This window comes from Theileria parva, chromosome 1 (genome assembly GCF_000165365.1).
Source record: "Theileria parva strain Muguga chromosome 1, complete sequence, whole genome shotgun sequence".
In the NCBI taxonomy this organism is placed as follows: domain Eukaryota; phylum Apicomplexa; class Aconoidasida; order Piroplasmida; family Theileriidae; genus Theileria; species Theileria parva.
The window spans coordinates 2,172,835-2,189,427 of NC_007344.1; the positions used below are offsets into that span (position 1 = coordinate 2,172,835).

At 35.1% G+C, this 16,593-nt stretch overlaps 9 protein-coding genes across 9 annotated transcripts; 3 read left to right on the plus strand and 6 right to left on the minus strand.

Annotated features, from left to right (window-relative positions):
• Positions 1-56: 56 nt before the first annotated feature.
• On the plus strand, positions 57-2,805 carry TpMuguga_01g01053 (glutamate--tRNA ligase). The gene is made up of 8 exons (XM_061305132.1): positions 57-523; positions 555-631; positions 685-1,077; positions 1,110-1,234; positions 1,277-2,119; positions 2,178-2,340; positions 2,432-2,517; positions 2,551-2,805. The coding sequence occupies exons 1-8, from the start codon at positions 84-86 to the stop codon at positions 2,584-2,586; spliced, it is 2,163 nt and encodes a 720-aa protein (XP_061162037.1). The 5' UTR covers positions 57-83; the 3' UTR covers positions 2,587-2,805.
• TpMuguga_01g01054 (uncharacterized protein) lies at positions 2,797-5,326 on the plus strand (the record flags this gene model as incomplete). The annotated part of the gene is made up of 4 exons (XM_761482.2): positions 2,797-3,298; positions 3,333-4,352; positions 4,385-4,578; positions 4,736-5,326. The coding sequence occupies exons 1-4, from the start codon at positions 2,947-2,949 to the stop codon at positions 5,324-5,326; spliced, it is 2,157 nt and encodes a 718-aa protein (XP_766575.1). The 5' UTR covers positions 2,797-2,946.
• A 2-nt stretch (positions 5,327-5,328) lies between these two features.
• TpMuguga_01g02195 (uncharacterized protein) lies at positions 5,329-5,616 on the minus strand (the record flags this gene model as incomplete). Its single annotated transcript, XM_061305194.1, has 1 exon — positions 5,329-5,616. The coding sequence occupies one exon, from the start codon at positions 5,614-5,616 to the stop codon at positions 5,329-5,331; it is 288 nt and encodes a 95-aa protein (XP_061162038.1).
• Positions 5,617-5,753: 137 nt separating this feature from the next.
• Positions 5,754-7,576, minus strand: TpMuguga_01g01055 (uncharacterized protein). The gene is made up of 8 exons (XM_061305133.1): positions 7,290-7,576; positions 7,152-7,223; positions 6,908-7,072; positions 6,799-6,862; positions 6,543-6,769; positions 6,027-6,511; positions 5,909-5,994; positions 5,754-5,875 (listed from the first exon to the last, which is right to left on the minus strand). The coding sequence occupies exons 1-8, from the start codon at positions 7,434-7,436 to the stop codon at positions 5,784-5,786; spliced, it is 1,338 nt and encodes a 445-aa protein (XP_061161701.1). The 5' UTR covers positions 7,437-7,576; the 3' UTR covers positions 5,754-5,783.
• Positions 7,577-7,794: 218 nt separating this feature from the next.
• TpMuguga_01g01056 (merozoite surface antigen p32) lies at positions 7,795-8,933 on the plus strand. Its single transcript, XM_761484.2, has one exon. The coding sequence runs from the start codon at positions 7,977-7,979 to the stop codon at positions 8,817-8,819; it is 843 nt and encodes a 280-aa protein (XP_766577.1). The 5' UTR covers positions 7,795-7,976; the 3' UTR covers positions 8,820-8,933.
• A 66-nt stretch (positions 8,934-8,999) lies between these two features.
• TpMuguga_01g01057 (uncharacterized protein) lies at positions 9,000-9,618 on the minus strand (the record flags this gene model as incomplete). Its single annotated transcript, XM_761485.1, has 2 exons — positions 9,000-9,082; positions 9,144-9,618. 2 exons carry the CDS (start codon positions 9,616-9,618, stop codon positions 9,000-9,002), a joined length of 558 nt encoding a protein of 185 aa, XP_766578.1.
• Positions 9,619-9,964: 346 nt separating this feature from the next.
• On the minus strand, positions 9,965-11,973 carry TpMuguga_01g01058 (uncharacterized protein). The gene is made up of 3 exons (XM_761486.2): positions 11,541-11,973; positions 11,388-11,499; positions 9,965-11,356 (listed from the first exon to the last, which is right to left on the minus strand). The coding sequence occupies exons 1-3, from the start codon at positions 11,650-11,652 to the stop codon at positions 9,991-9,993; spliced, it is 1,590 nt and encodes a 529-aa protein (XP_766579.1). The 5' UTR covers positions 11,653-11,973; the 3' UTR covers positions 9,965-9,990.
• Positions 11,974-12,091: 118 nt separating this feature from the next.
• Positions 12,092-14,756, minus strand: CDC5L (pre-mRNA splicing factor component family protein). Its single transcript, XM_761487.2, has 12 exons — positions 14,556-14,756; positions 14,324-14,510; positions 13,915-14,288; positions 13,691-13,883; positions 13,515-13,658; positions 13,398-13,484; positions 13,251-13,363; positions 12,757-13,186; positions 12,639-12,715; positions 12,388-12,605; positions 12,209-12,357; positions 12,092-12,178 (listed from the first exon to the last, which is right to left on the minus strand). The coding sequence occupies exons 1-12, from the start codon at positions 14,699-14,701 to the stop codon at positions 12,149-12,151; spliced, it is 2,148 nt and encodes a 715-aa protein (XP_766580.2). The 5' UTR covers positions 14,702-14,756; the 3' UTR covers positions 12,092-12,148.
• On the minus strand, positions 14,738-16,587 carry TpMuguga_01g01060 (RAP domain protein). Its single transcript, XM_061305134.1, has 9 exons — positions 16,354-16,587; positions 16,191-16,316; positions 15,863-16,156; positions 15,657-15,828; positions 15,538-15,626; positions 15,385-15,507; positions 15,255-15,353; positions 15,076-15,225; positions 14,738-15,044 (listed from the first exon to the last, which is right to left on the minus strand). Exons 1-9 carry the CDS (start codon positions 16,504-16,506, stop codon positions 14,955-14,957), a joined length of 1,296 nt encoding a protein of 431 aa, XP_061161702.1. The 5' UTR covers positions 16,507-16,587; the 3' UTR covers positions 14,738-14,954.
• Positions 16,588-16,593: the final 6 nt, after the last annotated feature.

The following is a 16,593-nucleotide window of genomic DNA, read 5'->3' on the forward strand; positions in this document are numbered from 1 at the left end:
ATTAGATTTATAGTGTAACTTATAATTGTTATCCTGATGTTAATGCATAATTTTACTTTTAATTATGTTCAAACAATCATAAAATGTATAGTAAAGGTTCAGAACAACTGGTTGTAAACTATTCTGTACAGAATCCACCCTATGGCGCAGTAATTTTATCAAGTATATCGAAATACTTACAGAAATCAGATTCTTCTAAAGTAGTCTTTAATTTAGATAACAAATTGCAAAACAATGAGTTCTCTCTAAACGGAGATAAATTTAATGAAGTTGAATTGTTGAAAAACCTTTGTTCTGTACTTCCACATTGCGATAAACTTCTAGATGTCGTGAATCACTCAGAATTGGAGTATTGGTTTAAGGTTTTGTTATCAGAAAGAGCGAAATTAACCGAAAATAAAGGAACATTAGCAGAAAATGATAGTTATTTGGAAAATATGAATAACCACTTGGCGCAAAGAACATATTTAATAGGCCATAGATTATCATTATCAGATATTTTACACTTCAGCCTTTTAAGAAGGTTTGTCAACTTAATCTAATAATGGTTTCAGAACATGTAATGTAAACTCTCTTAAGAATAAGTACCCTCATCTTGTTAGATGGTATAACTTCATTTCAAACGTACCAGGTGTGTAAATACATTCAATAACATTGTTGATTTAACATTAAAATTAAATTTAGGAACATCTGGATGTTTAAAGGGCTATGACACTCCATCAAGCGCAACATATAAGAAGCCATTTACAAAACAAGAACAACAAGATAACTCTTACAAAGGTGTTCTTAAGGGGGCTAAGGAGGGTTGTGTCGTCACCAGGTTCCCCCCGGAACCATCAGGTTATTTGCATATTGGGCATGCAAAAGCAGCACTGCTGAACTTTTACTTCGCTCAAAAGTACAAAGGGAAAATGCTCGTAAGGTTTGACGATACTAACCCCTCTAAAGAAAAGGACGAATATGTGGACTCAATTATGGAGGACCTGGAGAGCCTAGGAATTAAATACGATGAACTTAGTTACACTTCAGACTATTTTGACACATTCCAGGAATACGCAGTCAAGTTAATAAAAAAAGGTATGATTGGTTTCCATACGAACAATTTATAGGCTATTGCTACTGCGATGACACAGACGTTGAAACAATGAGGAAGCAGAGAGGAGAAGGTGTTGAGTCACCAGCAAGAAACAACTCAGTTGAGAAAAATTTGGAACTCTTTAATGAAATGCTTAAGGTATTCAAGAAATAAATAGATAATATTCTAAATGATGGTTAGGGTAGTGAAGTTGGAGTAAAGAATTGTTTGAGAGCAAAGATGGACATGACCTCTAAGAACAAATGTTTGAGGGACCCAGTGTTTTATAGATGTGTGACAAATGTGCCTCACCATAGAACTGGAGATAAGTACAAAGCCTATCCAACTTATGAGTTTGCATGTCCCATAGTTGACTCACTCCAGGGAGTTTCCCACTCCCTCAGAACAAACGAGTATTCAGATAGGATCCCTCTTTATAACTGGGTACTAGAGAAGTGTGAGCTCAGGCATGTAGAGATCTATGAGTTCAGCAGAATGAATTTTGTGAGAACAACACTTTCCAAGAGAAAGTTGAGATGGTTTGTGGAAAACAAACTAGTCACAGGATGGGATGACCCCAGAATGCCAACAGTTAAGGGAATACTTAGAAGAGGGTTATCAGTTAAGGCATTGTTTGAATTCATTTTGGATCAAGGACCATCAAAATCGGTTAATTTGATGGAGTGGGATAAGTTGTGGGCGAAGAATAAGCAGATTATAGACCCAGAGTCACCTAGATACACAGCTGTTGTTTCAGACCACGTTGTTCTTAAGGTAGTAAATTACGAAGAACCAGCTACTAAAACAAGGCCACTTCACCCTAAAAATCCAGATTTGCGGGAGATCGATCTTGTTTTCGGAGACCAAGTCATGATTGAAAGAGATGATTTCAACTTAATTGAGAAATCAGAAGAAGTTACATTAATGAAATGGGGAAATGCATTTGTAGATAAAGCTAATCTACAACTTAAATTAAACCTTCAAGGAGATTTCAAGTTAACAAAGAAGAAAATACATTGGTTACCTCTGAAAACACCCACCAATGTTAGTTTTTATTCCATTTAATCAACAAATCTTTACAGTTTATTAATTTGTATCATAGGTTGTTGAGTGTGACTTGGTTGAATATGGGCACTTGCTGAAAGTTGACAAAGTTGACGCAGAACTTTTAACAGAGGATGATAATATGAGAGAGTTCCTTGAGCCACAAACTGAATGGGTAACAAAGGCTCTAGGAGAATCGGCTTTATCCAAGCTTAAAAAAGGTATCAAACAATACAATTAAAATTTAAATAAATATTTACATATTTTATTGTTTATTTATAATTAACTGTAAATTTTAATAAAATGTGTTAGGAACGGTACTACAACTTGAGAGGAAGGGATACTATATAGTTGACAAGCCACACGATTCTGGAAGATTAGTATTAGTTCAAATTCCAGTATGTTTTTTAATCATCAATAATTGTTGCTAGGACGGGAAAGTTGCAAAACCTAAACAGAAGAAGTGATTCAGCACACCTAACGACTCCAACTTACTAAACTCCCACTTCATTGGCCAATATATTAAACATTTCTCTAATTTTTTCCATAATATGTATTTGGAACACTGGATAATCTGTCTTCCCTTGCACATTGTTGCACATGTTTAGCCTTCTGGCAGGAAGGCAAACCCCGCTCTGGAAATTCGTGAATACGTAGTTTAACAAGTTTTAATCTGATATTGTCCAGTATTTTATATTATATAAATAATTCGTTTTTTAATCTATCATTATATTAATTAATATTGGCCATGGATAATACAAACTGGTTGATCTTTATATTTTGAGTGTTAACATTGACAAACTGAACAAATACACATTTTAAAATAAATGGATCACTCCTTTTCTATAGATACATGTCTTTACAGTAAGGATGATTTCCAAACAGTTGAACAAACGAGTTCTATAGAGTCTTTTATACGTTACGGAACCGAAGGCTCGATAAATAAACAGATCGAGCAGGAACTTGGAACAGTAAATAATGAAGAACCTAAAAATGACAACAAAAATGAACCAAAGACCACCATACTTAAGAAATGTGTGGACAATTTGTCCAAAATTATGGTCTCCGAAAAGATGTTCTTCTTCAGAGAATTCTTCCAGTTAAAGGACACCTTTGAATATTCAGTACACAGCAGTATAGATTCATTTCACCAAGATTTATCCAAAGTTTTAGATGAAAGTAAGTTTTTAAATTGTTTTATAACCCATTTTAGGTGGCAGATCACAAACCGGTAAGGACACTTTTTACACCAATGAGTGCCCGAATGTTGAGAGAAATATCCATAAAAATTGTTCTATTCATCGAGTATCTGAGACTTGTAGTATTAGAGAATCTATAAGTGAATCTGAAAGAGAATATGACCTTGATCCAGAGACACTAGAAAAAGCTTTATTAGTATTTGTTGACTACAGTCACAAGTTGGCAGTAAAGTCAATTGAGGATAATAGACATCTGTTGGCTGAGAAACTTATTTGTAACATTTTTAGGAAGTTGAAACAGGTTTATGAAGGGGATTATGGTCACAACTATACCAATTCACTGGATTCAACAGGTCGTCACCCTCTTTTTAATTTAAGTTTTAATCTCCCCTCTGGGACTCCAAACAGTATAAAAATGAAGCTCGAAGAGATGTCAAAGGACCCTTTGTATGTCAAAAGCTTGGCTGAGAGGATATTCATATTTGATATTATGAACAAGTTCAAAATGTTCGACTTGACAGAGTTATGCTTTAAGTTCAAACAACCACTAATCCGGGAATTATGGAACTTATCGGTACATTCAGTGGTTTCAAAAAGTGATCACAAACTAGAAAGGTTATTTCAATGCAGAAACAGTATTTTCACCACAGAAAGGAGGGATAAGTTCTTTTACAATAAAAATATACCGCCCAAGGTGGAGTCCTTTACCAACACTAATCTCTATCCTCAACTATCTGTTAATGAAGATTATGAAACCAAACACTCTAATCTTCAAAAGTTATCAGATTTGAACAGTGAAGTTATGAGTCAATACTCTAACTCTCCGAGGTTAGGCTCTGATAGTTCCAGATCATATAAGGACTTCGGTTCATCTAGGGATAAGTGGCCTGAGGACCTTTTTATGGGTTCCTACGAGACTTTAAACTATATTCTTAAGACCAACGGTCTTTTTAACTATAACAGAATTGATCTTCTCAAGGGTCATTTTAATCTTAAGAGGACTGAGGGTTCTGATTTCTGGGTGAAGGAGAACAGTAAGTTTCATTAATTGCTAACCACTTCTTAGATAATCGTCTGGAAACTTTTTACTTTTTGGAGAAAAACTGCGTTTCAATAAAGGTCAGGGGCAAATTGCCCTGTGACATAATAACTGCTTTAACCATAATTTCACAGACTGAGTTAGGTCCTGAGTGGGTTTCATTTTTAAAGGAAAGTCAAGATCTACACAGCTTTTCCAAAACAAGTCGTATTTCTAGACAGGTAAAACATCTATAAACTGAGTATTAGCTGGTATATATAAGTTTTACAATGTACAAGTGTTATTTACTATATACAAGACTTTGTATAGGCAAGTGTTACCATACACAAGTGTTAGTTACTAATATATAAGCGTTCTGCGTATTAAAAATTATTTTAGAAATATGAATACCCTGTTGTTGGACATAAAGAGTCTCTTGTTTATGCCTTGTCAACAAATCTGCTTGATGAAGCCAACTGTGTTATAATTTCCTGTTGTAACCCTCCCTCCAACAAGAAAGAGTATGAAACTGTGGTTAAGGCCATGAAGAAGGGTGGCCTTGAGGATTCAAGCAGCTTTATTAGCCTGGATAACAAGAACAACTGTTCCATATCTGGCTACAACATAACCGGCAATGTGCCAAAAAGGAAGAATCAAAAGTCAGGCGATATTTGTTTCCTTCTCTTCCCCTTCGGTGAGAACGAGACCCTAATGGAGGTTTATGGGAATGTAACTCAGGAGGTTAAACTTGTTCCTATGAAGTTTGTAACTTTCCTCATTAAGAAGATTATGCTTGGGATGATAAGGAAGCTTGCGAACATCTCTAAGAACTTCTCCGAAAGCAAGTTTGCGGAGCTAGTATCCAACAAGTCTGAGTTCTATAACTGGATGGTTAAGATTTACCAGGATCACAAGGTTAGTAACCCTCAATTGCCTACCTTCGACCATGATACGTACGTTTACACCTATGACCCTATCGCAAAGAATTAACCTCAGCTTATTCTAAGAATCCGCTCTCCTATTCTAATAAACCTCTTCCTCTTTTTACTTTTGTAGGTCTTCCTTCTCATGTTTGTTTCCCAAGTTCTAAGAAGGATGTTATTGCAGTTGATTTCATTTTCTTCCGGGAAGTCGTAATGCAGTTTAAATATTTGAGAACAAATCGGCTTTAAAATTAATGAAGTATTGTTGTTTATTGAGTTTAAGATTCTGTTACGTTTAATAATTTGGCAAATCTGATTTAATTGAGTCATTTTAAATTTATTATCCAGCTTACACATTTATCCTTCTTGCTTCTATTTTAATCACTCTCTTTTTCAAATTCATTTTTATTTGAAATTTAATTGTATATATTCAAATTATATTAACTAATCTCAATTTCACAAACTACAAACATTAAGCCCTACACATTAACTCATAATGTAATGAGAACATTAAATTTTAAAAATTAGTTAAATCTACAAATTACAGCCACAACTTTATTTTCATTTTTCGGTTTACTGAGGATAATGTGTAGGAAGCCACCCAACTTGGGTCCAACTGCGTTATGTGATTAGAATTCTAAAGCTTTACCTTTTGAAAGTGAATCACAGCCAAGCTTCGTCCCGTTTACAAAATACAATGACATTATTACGAGTCCTACTTCCTTCAGCAATACCCTGAAATAATTTATACACACTTTGTTTCATACCACGCCTCCTTTAAAAGATTAAATGTGTACTCATTGGATATTATACCATTATTTAATTTCAACAACTCGTATGTTTCCGAGTTATCAACTGCATTTCCCGGATCGTGCCCGTTTAAATTAGATATATTACACGAGCCAACTTTAAGACTCTCGAGGTTTATATGATCTATGAAAGATAAAAGGTTGTGTATTGGAGTTTTCTTCTCGGAAAATTCATTTAAATTCTTCTTATTCAATTCGTGGATCATGTCCTTGATCACTTGCTTATTTTTTATCGGTTTTTTCTTCAATGTGTTAAATATCTTTACCAAAATCTCTCTCTGACTTTCCATCTTCTCATATCTATGCTCCAAATCATCACTGTTTGTCTCAGTTTTGTGCCGCTTTTCTGATGTTCCATGTACTTCGAGGTTCTGTTCCTGAACTAACTTCTTGATGTTTTCATTAAAGAAATTAACCGAGTATTCTTTGGAATTCACAGGAAACTAAGGAGTAATTTTTAGACTTAAATATTACCTTAAAATGCTCAAATTTAGTATAACAAGGTGAAATAGTGACCTGATCACCTGGTTTCAGCCATGCTCTAAGCTCTGTCAAGTCTAGAGAGTTGAAGATCTCTGATGAAATGATCACAGTGACGGGTGTTATCTTTGATAAATTAGTTAGTAACCGGTCGTAAAGCCTAGATTGAGGTTTCAAATATGATGTGTCGAGTAGATTTATTTCCAAAGTAACAGACTGGTCTGAGAATGTTATTATTACTTAATCAAACCTTCATTGCGATGTACTATATTACAGTTTGATAATCCCAAAGTTCTAAAAACCTCCAAATCAAGCTGTAAATCATTATTGAATGCACTAAATGAGATATTTAAACATACATTGAGTGTTAACACCCCTTTGGAATTTATCACAAAATTGATCTTTGATTTATAATTATAATATATATTTAAAATTGACAGTCTTTTAGGAACCAAATAATTTACAATAAAGTCCAGATTGACCAAAGATTCAAGAGTAATGTTCGATGCAACAAAGCATGTGTCCTGTGTAAAGTAAATTAGTCGTTTTTAATAAATAACAACAAAAGTCGAATACACACTAAAAGTATATATGTAAAAATACCCTAGAATTAAAAAGTTTCTCTCTGAAGGCATTAGCGAAAGGGGTCTCCTGGTAGGGATAGAGGACGGTCGCCTAAAGTGTAAATGTTAGGAATCTCAGCAGATTATTAAATCATTGAATTCAGAATAAAAAACATACGCTCTTGACAAAATTTGGAGAAAAAATAACAGGGAGTATTTGAGGAAAAAAATTTTCAAAATTTGGACCCAGAAAATCTAAATGAGACTGACTAAACTCAAAGACATCACACTCTGATGGAAGTGACAATAGATGAGTACGAACCATGATTACAAATTACATATTAAAACACGTTAGATGAGTGTTTTACGGAAAAGATGTGTGGGACCGTTTTAACTTGTGCGGAAAATTGATTAAAGTTATTCTCTATCTAAGTCTGAGTATTGTTATATGAAAATATAATAAATTAATGTGTGGAATAAATGAAGAAAAGTAGGTAGGAATCGTGTCCTAATATTTAACTGGGTCTAGTGAACTAAAAATAAAGCAGGTTATTTGTTTGAAAAAACAACGAATTTTCTTTTTTCTAAGCGTCAAAAAATAAAAAATAGATAAATATATATGTTATGCAATTATGATGATGTGAAATTGAGCGTTAGGGGTTAGGCGTGACGAGTGCAATGATACAGATGAACATGCACACAATTTGTTGGGCGAGAACGCTTTGTATGGTGAATCTTCCTCCATCTCACTTCAATTATAGTTATTGGTCTTTTTCCATAACATTTATCCGGTTATTTAATTTTTAATATTTGGATCGCTAACTAGTCTGCCTTTTGTTCGGTTTTTATAATATAATTATTTGAGATGTTGTCCAGAAATACCCTCAAGTTCTTATATTTGAGTTTCTTCGTTATCTCTTGCGTTAATGCCGCAAAAGAAGAAGAGAAGAAGAAGGAGAAAAAGGAGGATCTTACAGTTGATGTTACCCTTTCGTCATGGGAAAATGTTACTTCTACTCCCGAGGCTGGCGGTACATTATTGAAAGCCAATGAAGGTTACCGTTTCAAGACACTTAAGGTCGGCGACAAGACTTTGTACAACGTTGACACCTCAAAATACGATGCAGTACACCTATACAAACTTACCCATGATTCTGATGAATGGCTAAAGCTCCTTCTCCACCCAGCCAAGCCAGTGATGTTCAAGAAGAAGTCAGACAAGGAATATTCCGAAGTCAAATTCGAAACCTACTATGATGATGTCTTGTTCAAGGGGAAATCAGCCAAGGAACTCGATGCTTCCAAGGTCACTGATACTGGCTTGTTTACCCAAGAGAGCTTCGGCACTGGGAAGAAGTACACCTTCAACAATAGCTTCAAACCTTCCAAGGTCTCATTCGACAAAAAAGATGTTGGAAAGCCCGACAAGGCCAAGTTCCTCGACGTTTTCGTCTATGTCGGCTCTGATGACAAGAAGGTTGTTAGGCTCGACTACTTCTTTGGTGGTGACTCAAGGTTGAAGGAGGTCTACTTCGAGCTTAAAGACGACAAGTGGGTCAAAATGGAACAGAATGACGCAAACAAGGCATTGCATGCCATGAGCGATTCATGGAAATTGGACTACAAACCAGTCGTCGACAAGTTCTCTCCCCTTGCAGTCCTCGCCTCAGTACTCATCGTCGCCGCTTCAGTCTTTTACAACCTTTAAAACCCATGTGCGTAACAACTTATCAACGTTTAAAACAATATTGATAATTTGTATACAATTACAGCAGCTAACTAACTTAAGTCATTTTATGCCACTTAATTTCATACCCTTCGACATATCTATCTAGTTATTACCAGTTTACAGTTTTGATTTCTACGTTTTTATATCTCTTGAGAATAGTTATAGTAAGCAGGTGATAGCGCCGCAACAGATTTTAGTAACCGTAGATTCCTCTTCTACCTCCTCCGGTACGTTGTTGGCACCTGTAGCATTTAATTTGAAAATTGTACTAATATGTTAACTAGAATTTATATAAAAAATTACTGAAGAGAAGGTCGAATTCGGAGTAGGAATTGAATTCCTCTTCAGCGACTTCCGCATAAAAAATCTCAGAAATAGGCTTGGAACGAAGCCTTAAGTCCCTAAGGAGATTACAGTACTGAAGGAAAGTCGTCTTGACCCAGAAGTTGGAAGTGAAGACAAAGTAATAATCTTTACGAATTTGATATTCATTCACAGAATAAATCTCAAGCATGAGGTGTTTCCCATTCTTTTCCTGAAGATGTATCTCAATGACACCCTCGCCTCCGACTCCATTCCAGATAACCACACAGTTGTCGAAGATCTTGTTGATTTTCTCACTGCCAACAGATGTGATCATTAACGTCTCCAAAGTGTACCCTGAGTATTTCCTGACTGTTATGTTTTGATTAAACTCCAGGTTGTGAAGGTTAATCTCGAAGTTACACAGGGACTGAGATACACACAAGCAAAAAAGTGGGAGGAATAAACGTTTCATTTCCTAATATTAACTATATAAGTTATTTGGTCTGAATGTTTTTTATAAATAGTTTTATATAAAATATTTTAGATAAAATGTATAAATCCAGAAACAAAATTAGAGAAAGCTAGCTCAAAAGCCTTGGAAATTAAAATGTTGGTTGAGATATAAATTAGAAAAAACCAATTTATGAGAATTTTATGGAAATGTTTTACTGACAGATTATTATAAAAATTTTGAGAAATTAAAAACTTTCATCGAAAAATTAAAAAGGAACAGCGACATATTAATAAAGCGATTTCACTTAAAAGTAAAAGGTAAACAAATTGATTAATGTTGATAATAGTTAAATTTAAATGTAAAAAATGTCATTAAAGAGATTAATCAACTTTAATTAGTGGTGGCTGATGAGTCAGTATTTTGCTGCTGCTTATGCTTAGATTTACTTTTGAAATATTTCCTTTCGTGTGTTTTATTCTCTGAATTGACTGCGTTATTTTGTGGCTTTTCATTCGCGGAGTTCCTCCAGCTCTCATCATCGTCCCTAGGACGTGGCTTGGCCCTGTGACGAGATCTACGAGACCTACCAGAGCCACTGCCTGAAGTGGCAGGCTTCTCAGTTTTGGGGACAGAAGGTTGTGGATCAGAAACGCCAGTTGTAGGTGGGGGATCTGTAGAAGGTGTGGCGTTTGGAGGTTGAGAAGTTGGAACCTCATTGGATTTATTTGGGTCAGGCTTAGTGAATAACCTGTCCTTTTTATCCTTTTGAGGTTTCGCATTTGTGTTTGGTTGATTAGAATTTGCATTTTGAGCATTAGAAGACGAACTAGTGTATTTTCTACGTCTTGAATAACGATCCTTTTTACGCTTCTCTACTCCAGCTGGTAAAGTAGTTGTGAGGGTTTCACGAATTGTAGTGTCAAGCTGGTCTGAAAGTGTATTTTCCAGCTGATTTGATAGTGTGTTGTCGATTTGATCTGATAATGTGTTTTCTAGCTGGTTTGTAAGCCTATTCTCAAGCTGGCCGACAAGTCTTTCATCCAACTTGTTTGTTTGTGAATCTTGTAAAAGAATGGAGTTGTCTTTGAAGTTGGTTAAATCCAGAAAAGGCTGGGACAGCTTATCAGATACATACCCCTTAATTGTTAGACCATCGTCCGGTGCTCTATCTGACAGAATTGAGTGATTAAGGGTGTCAATTGCAGTTGTCAGTTCTGCCTCATTGTATCCTTCACTTTTGTTATCAAGCCAATTAGAGTCCGATACAGTAGGCGACCCTACCATGACGTTTGGCTTAAACATTTGAGGTCTCGAGCTCTTCAGCCTTGTGGCATACTGCTGAAAACCTTGGTAAATGCCGTTAGGGTTAGCTGGATATGGAACTGAGGGTGGAGGTGGAGGTGGAGACTCTACGCCTCTTCCAATGAAGTTGGTAAATCCCAGGGGGTAGTTACCCTTCATTCCAGGCATCAGGAAGTCAGTACCCAGGATATTGTCAGAGTCTTCGTTGCTGGAATTCCTGAAAGACAAAGAGTTTGAATAGCTGCTGTCACGACTACTATGGAATCCTGGGCTTGCAACCGACTTAACACTCGAAATTCTGTGCTTGAACTTGTACCTAGTACTTCGAGGTTCTTTAGAAAGGCGATCTTGGTCATTTGTAACGCTGGAGGCTTCAGAGATACGATTATTTACACTAACATCGCGGTTACTTGACCCGAGTAGATCTGGGAATGACACGTCGTCCAGTGTTCCACTGCATATTTTTATTTAATTAGTTAACTTACGTTTTAGTTTCAACGTTTGAGTCGTACTTTGCTTCTGACTTCCAGGCGCTTCCGGCAGTCTTAATCTGGCTGGTCGTGTTAACTGCAATACCCCGGACACTAACACTTATACCTGAATAAAATGTTAACCTTTGGTTGTATATATAAGCTTACCCGTCTTTTTTAAACATTTAGATAATAGCCTTTGACCCAAGGATAGGGACTCGAGGCCCATATTAGACAAATTTTCCTCAGAATTAGTTTCATTATTCCAATTTTTATCCATTTTTATAAAAGAATGGGTTAATTACAGACAATTTGATGAAAATAAACAAAACAACCAATATACCCTTAATAAAATCCCAGGTTAAGGCGAGATTACAAATCGTATATCTAAAAGTGGTGGGATTTAAAATGTTTTAATTTAAAAATGATATACAGCGGGAGTCGATAGGGAATGAGCCTTAGACCAGAAGGTACCCAAAAAACAAAGTTTTGGATTTAAGGGTAACAGTTTACAATTAGGCAAAAGCCTAGTAGGAACGATATGAAAATAAAATATAAATATATATTTTATAAACGAAGCGTAAGCATGAAGGTATCTGGGATATTCTGGATCTTGACTTTCACATGCCCGACAACCGACCCACGGATTAACTAATCACTAAGGGTAAGTCGAATACATATTAATTCTGTCCCTCAATGACGTTTAAATAGTGGAAGTAAGTATATGATACGAAATTAGATCCCTTATATATTAAAATATTGTACACATCAAAGTGTCACATTCGAGCCACCTCCCCGTATAGTTCCTGAAAATTCTTTCAACTTACTTATAATACCTGTAATTTTCTATTCATTGATTTTTCCTTCTGTAGCAAGTTCAACTGATATGATATTCTCTCCTCCGATGATCTTCTTTCCACCTGTTCCATCTCCTTAAAGGAATTATAATCATTTGTTAATTGTACAATGGAATCATACATTTCCCCTATTTCAAATTTATCTTTTATTTACTCACCAATTTCTTTGAGGATTTTTTCCTCTCTATTACGATATCCTCCCGTTGACACATTATACTTGTTTTCTAGGCTTTTTATTCTTTTAGAGAGATTCTCCAGGTGTTTCTCATATTCCTTACATAGCATCTCCTCTGCTAACTTTTGTTCCTGCAATGTTAGCTTTTCACATGGCATATATCTCTTTTGGAGTTGAGAATACTTAAAGTTATCCGTTTTCCTATAAAATGTGTGAACTATGTATAGAATTTACCATTCTAGCGTCAAGTTCCGGTCGTCTAAACCTCTTGATAAAATTTCAGCTTCAGCATCAATTAGCTTCCTTGCTTCCTACAAACATTTATAAAATTTTTTATAAATTTTAAAAGTACCTCAATTAGTTTTAAATCAAAATACTCCTTAGGCTTGTACTGGTCTGAAGGTCTGCCGTGAGGAATTGGATGTTTTACACTATCATATGCTAGTAAATTTACGAACTCTTCATTTATCAACTGATTATACTTGGATTGCGATTCATTGAATGTATTTTCTAGGTCATTGACAAGCACTATTGAGTTGAATACTACTGGTCTTGGGAACTTCCTCTGAATAACCTGGGTCTCCAATCGTGCCATTTCTTCCTGTTTTTTCTTCTCCAATTCTTGCTTACGCCTTTCTATCTCCTCCATATCCAAATCTTGTTCAACTACTTCCTGTTCCATGGTACTAATCTCGGGAATTGTGACTTCAACGTTCCTCTCTGGCTCAGGGAGGTTTGACAAACTTGCCTTTACGTATAATCTTGCCATATCCAGTCTCGCCCTAAAATTTTAATTATTGAAATTTAATATGGTTTATAAAATAGTTTTAGTTAGATAAAATTTACTTGGATCCAATCGGGTCAGAGTCCGAAGCGTCATCGTATACTGAAGGTTCACTTGGTCTTGGAGTAAAAGCTGCTGAAGACCTCGATCCAAAGATAGTTAGGGGTGTTTGGGCCTAAAATTACTATTTATTCTCTAAAAAAAAGTACCATGAGCTGTTTAATTGGATTTGGGGTCTGAAATTGTGAAGGCGTTGGAGGCACAGGGAATGCGGAGTCTGGAAAATTCATTTCTCCCTAAAAGTAATTACAGAATTTTTAACTTACTTCCAGAGGTGTTTGCAATCTATTTGCCATTGCTGCTATTCTGGCTTCCTCCATTATTGATGTCGTCATCGGAGTCCTTGCGACGGTGCTGTTGGCTACATTTTCCAATAGCTGAACGTCTGCTCCCATTTTGATTATCTGATTCTAAATACAATTTATTAAAATTAGAAACTTACTATTTCATCATCTGTCATCGTTGGTTCTGGGAGTACAAGCTTATTCTTCAATGTCTTAGATTTGTCGTACTTTTCAAAAATTGACATTGCAGCTGGAGTGTCGTCATTCTGTAATCTCTTTAACTTCCTTATATCATCTTTTCTCAATTTATTCATTTCTTGGTCTCGGCGAATTCCTTCCAGTTGCTCAATACTAAGAACAAATTAATAATTAATAAAAGTACTTTTTAATTGATAGGTTTGCTGGTCTTTCTTCATCTGGAGGATAGAATCCCTTCGGAGGTTGCATTTCAAACGGTATTTCCTTTTCATAATCCATCGTAATTTTTTTCATTTTGAAATTTCTGACATTTATTCCTGCCGATTTTAATTCCCTACGTTTTTGTAACATTGCGATCCTTTTTGATTGTTCCAATGCCTTCTCACGTGCCTTCCTTTTAGCCTTTTTACCACGTGTGTTAGCTAAACGTGCTCTTGCTTCAGCCAACATTTCCTTTTCGTCATCATCCATATCCACAGCGTCAGCCCTTGAGGGCTTACATTCCAATTGGGGGTCAATCTCCCCCGGTCTAAGTTTTCTTGGATCAAATTGGTCATCCTAAATTAAATTTAATATTTTAGTATAAATCAAACCTCTTCTCGGCCTTGGGCTTGATCTAGGAGACGTTCATAATGTTGGAGGCACTGATAGGCTGTTCTTCCTATTAATGGTCCAATTGTTCTCCATTGTGTCGGAAATAATTTTGCCAAATGTAGAAGCTTTTCTTCCTCCTCTCTTGACCATTCGGTCTTTTTTATATGAGGATCTAACCACTCAAACCTAAAAATGTTATTTTAAAACAAGAACTTATTTGTATAAACATACCATCTTGCTTTGCATTGCTTCGCTGATTTATTTACCAATAATGATGAGACTCTGGACCAATTATTGAGTCCATATTTCATGACAGCTGCCTTGAGGACTTCATCCTCTGTGTTTTTCCAGACTCCTCCCTTAATTTGGATGAGCATCTTGGAATATACAAATTAAATATAAAAATAAATTAATTTAGTTTATTTTAAAAAATTAAATTTAATGTTTTCGGTAAATAATTTAATCACATTTCCCCACCCCTTGAAATGCTGAGGCTCTTCATTTTAAGCACATTATACCGAAATTTTCATAATTAAAATTCTTATATTTTACATTAAATTTTTACTATTTTCTGGTCCAATTAATTTGTTTTCAACCATTTATCACCTTTGTAAATCATCTTCTCCAGGTTCAAGATTCCACCTTGAAATTTTGGGTTTTACTAGTATTTTTACTTTCCAAGAAGGGAGTTATCTTCTTGACTATGTAGTCTAATCTCGACTGAAATTATTTTTATTTTTTAAAACGCCACCTGTTTGTTTCTATTCTTCCAACTATAATAATTAACTCCAACCACATTCCAGCCCATATCTTTAAGAATCTTATACTTAAGTTGTGTTAGAGCATTAAGTTCCTTCGAGTTGTGGAAAAAATGTGTATAACCGTTCACCTCTATGGCCACCTACATTTTTTAAATCTTAGTTAGGTTACGTTTAGTTTCGGGATTGCGTAATCCAGTGTGTACGGTCCTATCTTTAGTTCAGATTTGTGCTTTAATTTAAGTTCATCCAGCAATCGCCCGAGTTTTAACTTGATATAAATGTTAATTTAGTAGAAATACCTGCATTTTGGATGTGTTTGGCGTGTATTTAATGTTAAGTTTGACAATTGAATCAAATAGTGATTCATACCTCTCAGAGAAAGTGTCCATGTTATACCTCAAAAAGTATAAACAAATCCCCAACTGTTGCACATAAATAACATTTTAAGCTACCTGGTTCACTTCAATCTCAACTAGTGATGAAAGTTTTTCACTAATTCTATCGAGAAGTGAGTTTATAATTTCCTTGACTTGTTGGTCAACTGAAATAGATTTAAGATAATAGTACTAACAGTTTCCGTCCAAATGAGATACAACAATTGATAACAGACAGTTACATAGTTCCTGGGAGCCAAAATGATACAAAGAAGAGGGTATTCCCTGATATAGCAACTTCATATACAATTCATTTTTGTACTGAAGAAACGACAATGACCTGAATACCATGGCCAAAAGGCACTTATCCTAACCATTGTTTTATGAATAATTCATCACTTACTGAACACAATTCCTGATAAATACACTCATTTTCGAGAAATTTAGAGCAAATCGAGTCTAATATTAACTGGTCTTTGTACTGCAGCTTTGAACATAGGTGTAGAATAAAACAAAGGTCAAAAGTAGAGAAAAGTGAAATATCGCCTGGAATTTTTGTCGAAACCAGAGGAACAAATGTATTTATATTCAACAACTCCAACTTATTAAGGTCAATTAGGTACTGGGTCAAATTTCTCGGATCAATAAGTTTATGTTTTCGAAGTATTATGCGATTAATTACAGACAATAATGATGGCTATATAGTTATTGATTGTTAGATAGAACCTTACCTTTTTGTATGATACTTTAGCAAGTGAATGTATTATTTTTAACAGGTCTGATGGGTCTAGAGTATCCAAATTAAACCTAATCTTGTCGCACAGGTGGTCCCATAAGTTTGAGTCCCTAACTTTACTCTGTAATTTAAATAATTTTAATAAGATTTAAACGTACTCTACTAAGAGTGTCAAAAGAGTATATTATCTGGCTATTAGTTAATTCTCCAACTGCATTTGATAGAAAAGTGGAAGTATCAGTATGTGTATGGAATCTCCTATATATACTGCTACATTTTATGAAATTAAATTTTGACATAAATTTGTACATGAAAAGTTATAAATATGTCTGAATATAAAGTTATTTTTCCATTAATTTGTCAGTTAAATACACCACACATAAAGGTGTATATTAATA

Bases quoted from the DNA above. Each gene is read 5' to 3' on its own strand.
- TpMuguga_01g01053 (XM_061305132.1), top strand. From the start codon at position 84: ATGTATAGTAAAGGTTCAGAACAACTGGTTGTAAACTATTCTGTACAG. The intron at 524-554 runs GTTTGTCAACTT...TAATGGTTTCAG, and splicing joins CACTTCAGCCTTTTAAGAAG to AACATGTAATGTAAACTCTC. The intron at 2,120-2,177 runs GTTAGTTTTTAT...TTTGTATCATAG, and splicing joins CTCTGAAAACACCCACCAAT to GTTGTTGAGTGTGACTTGGT.
- CDC5L (XM_761487.2), bottom strand. From the start codon at position 14,701: ATGCTCATCCAAATTAAGGGAGGAGTCTGGAAAAACACAGAGGATGAA. The intron at 12,606-12,638 runs GTAAATTCTATA...CACATTTTATAG, and splicing joins CGGAACTTGACGCTAGAATG to GAAAACGGATAACTTTAAGT. The intron at 12,179-12,208 runs GTATTATAAGTA...AAGAATTTTCAG, and splicing joins CAATGAATAGAAAATTACAG to GAACTATACGGGGAGGTGGC.
- TpMuguga_01g01060 (XM_061305134.1), bottom strand. From the start codon at position 16,506: ATGTACAAATTTATGTCAAAATTTAATTTCATAAAATGTAGCAGTATA. The intron at 15,508-15,537 runs GTAGCTTAAAAT...TATGTGCAACAG, and splicing joins TTGAGATTGAAGTGAACCAG to TTGGGGATTTGTTTATACTT. The intron at 15,045-15,075 runs GTGGCGTTTTAA...AAATAATTTCAG, and splicing joins GGAAGAATAGAAACAAACAG to TCGAGATTAGACTACATAGT.
- TpMuguga_01g01056 (XM_761484.2), top strand. From the start codon at position 7,977: ATGTTGTCCAGAAATACCCTCAAGTTCTTATATTTGAGTTTCTTCGTT.
- TpMuguga_01g01058 (XM_761486.2), bottom strand. From the start codon at position 11,652: ATGGATAAAAATTGGAATAATGAAACTAATTCTGAGGAAAATTTGTCT. The intron at 11,500-11,540 runs GTAAGCTTATAT...CATTTTATTCAG, and splicing joins TAAATGTTTAAAAAAGACGG to GTATAAGTGTTAGTGTCCGG. The intron at 11,357-11,387 runs GTAAGTTAACTA...AAAAATATGCAG, and splicing joins TCAAACGTTGAAACTAAAAC to TGGAACACTGGACGACGTGT.
- TpMuguga_01g01055 (XM_061305133.1), bottom strand. From the start codon at position 7,436: ATGGTTCGTACTCATCTATTGTCACTTCCATCAGAGTGTGATGTCTTT. The intron at 6,863-6,907 runs GTATGTTTAAAT...AATGATTTACAG, and splicing joins AAGGGGTGTTAACACTCAAT to CTTGATTTGGAGGTTTTTAG. The intron at 6,512-6,542 runs GTAATATTTAAG...ATTACTCCTTAG, and splicing joins CTAAATTTGAGCATTTTAAG to TTTCCTGTGAATTCCAAAGA.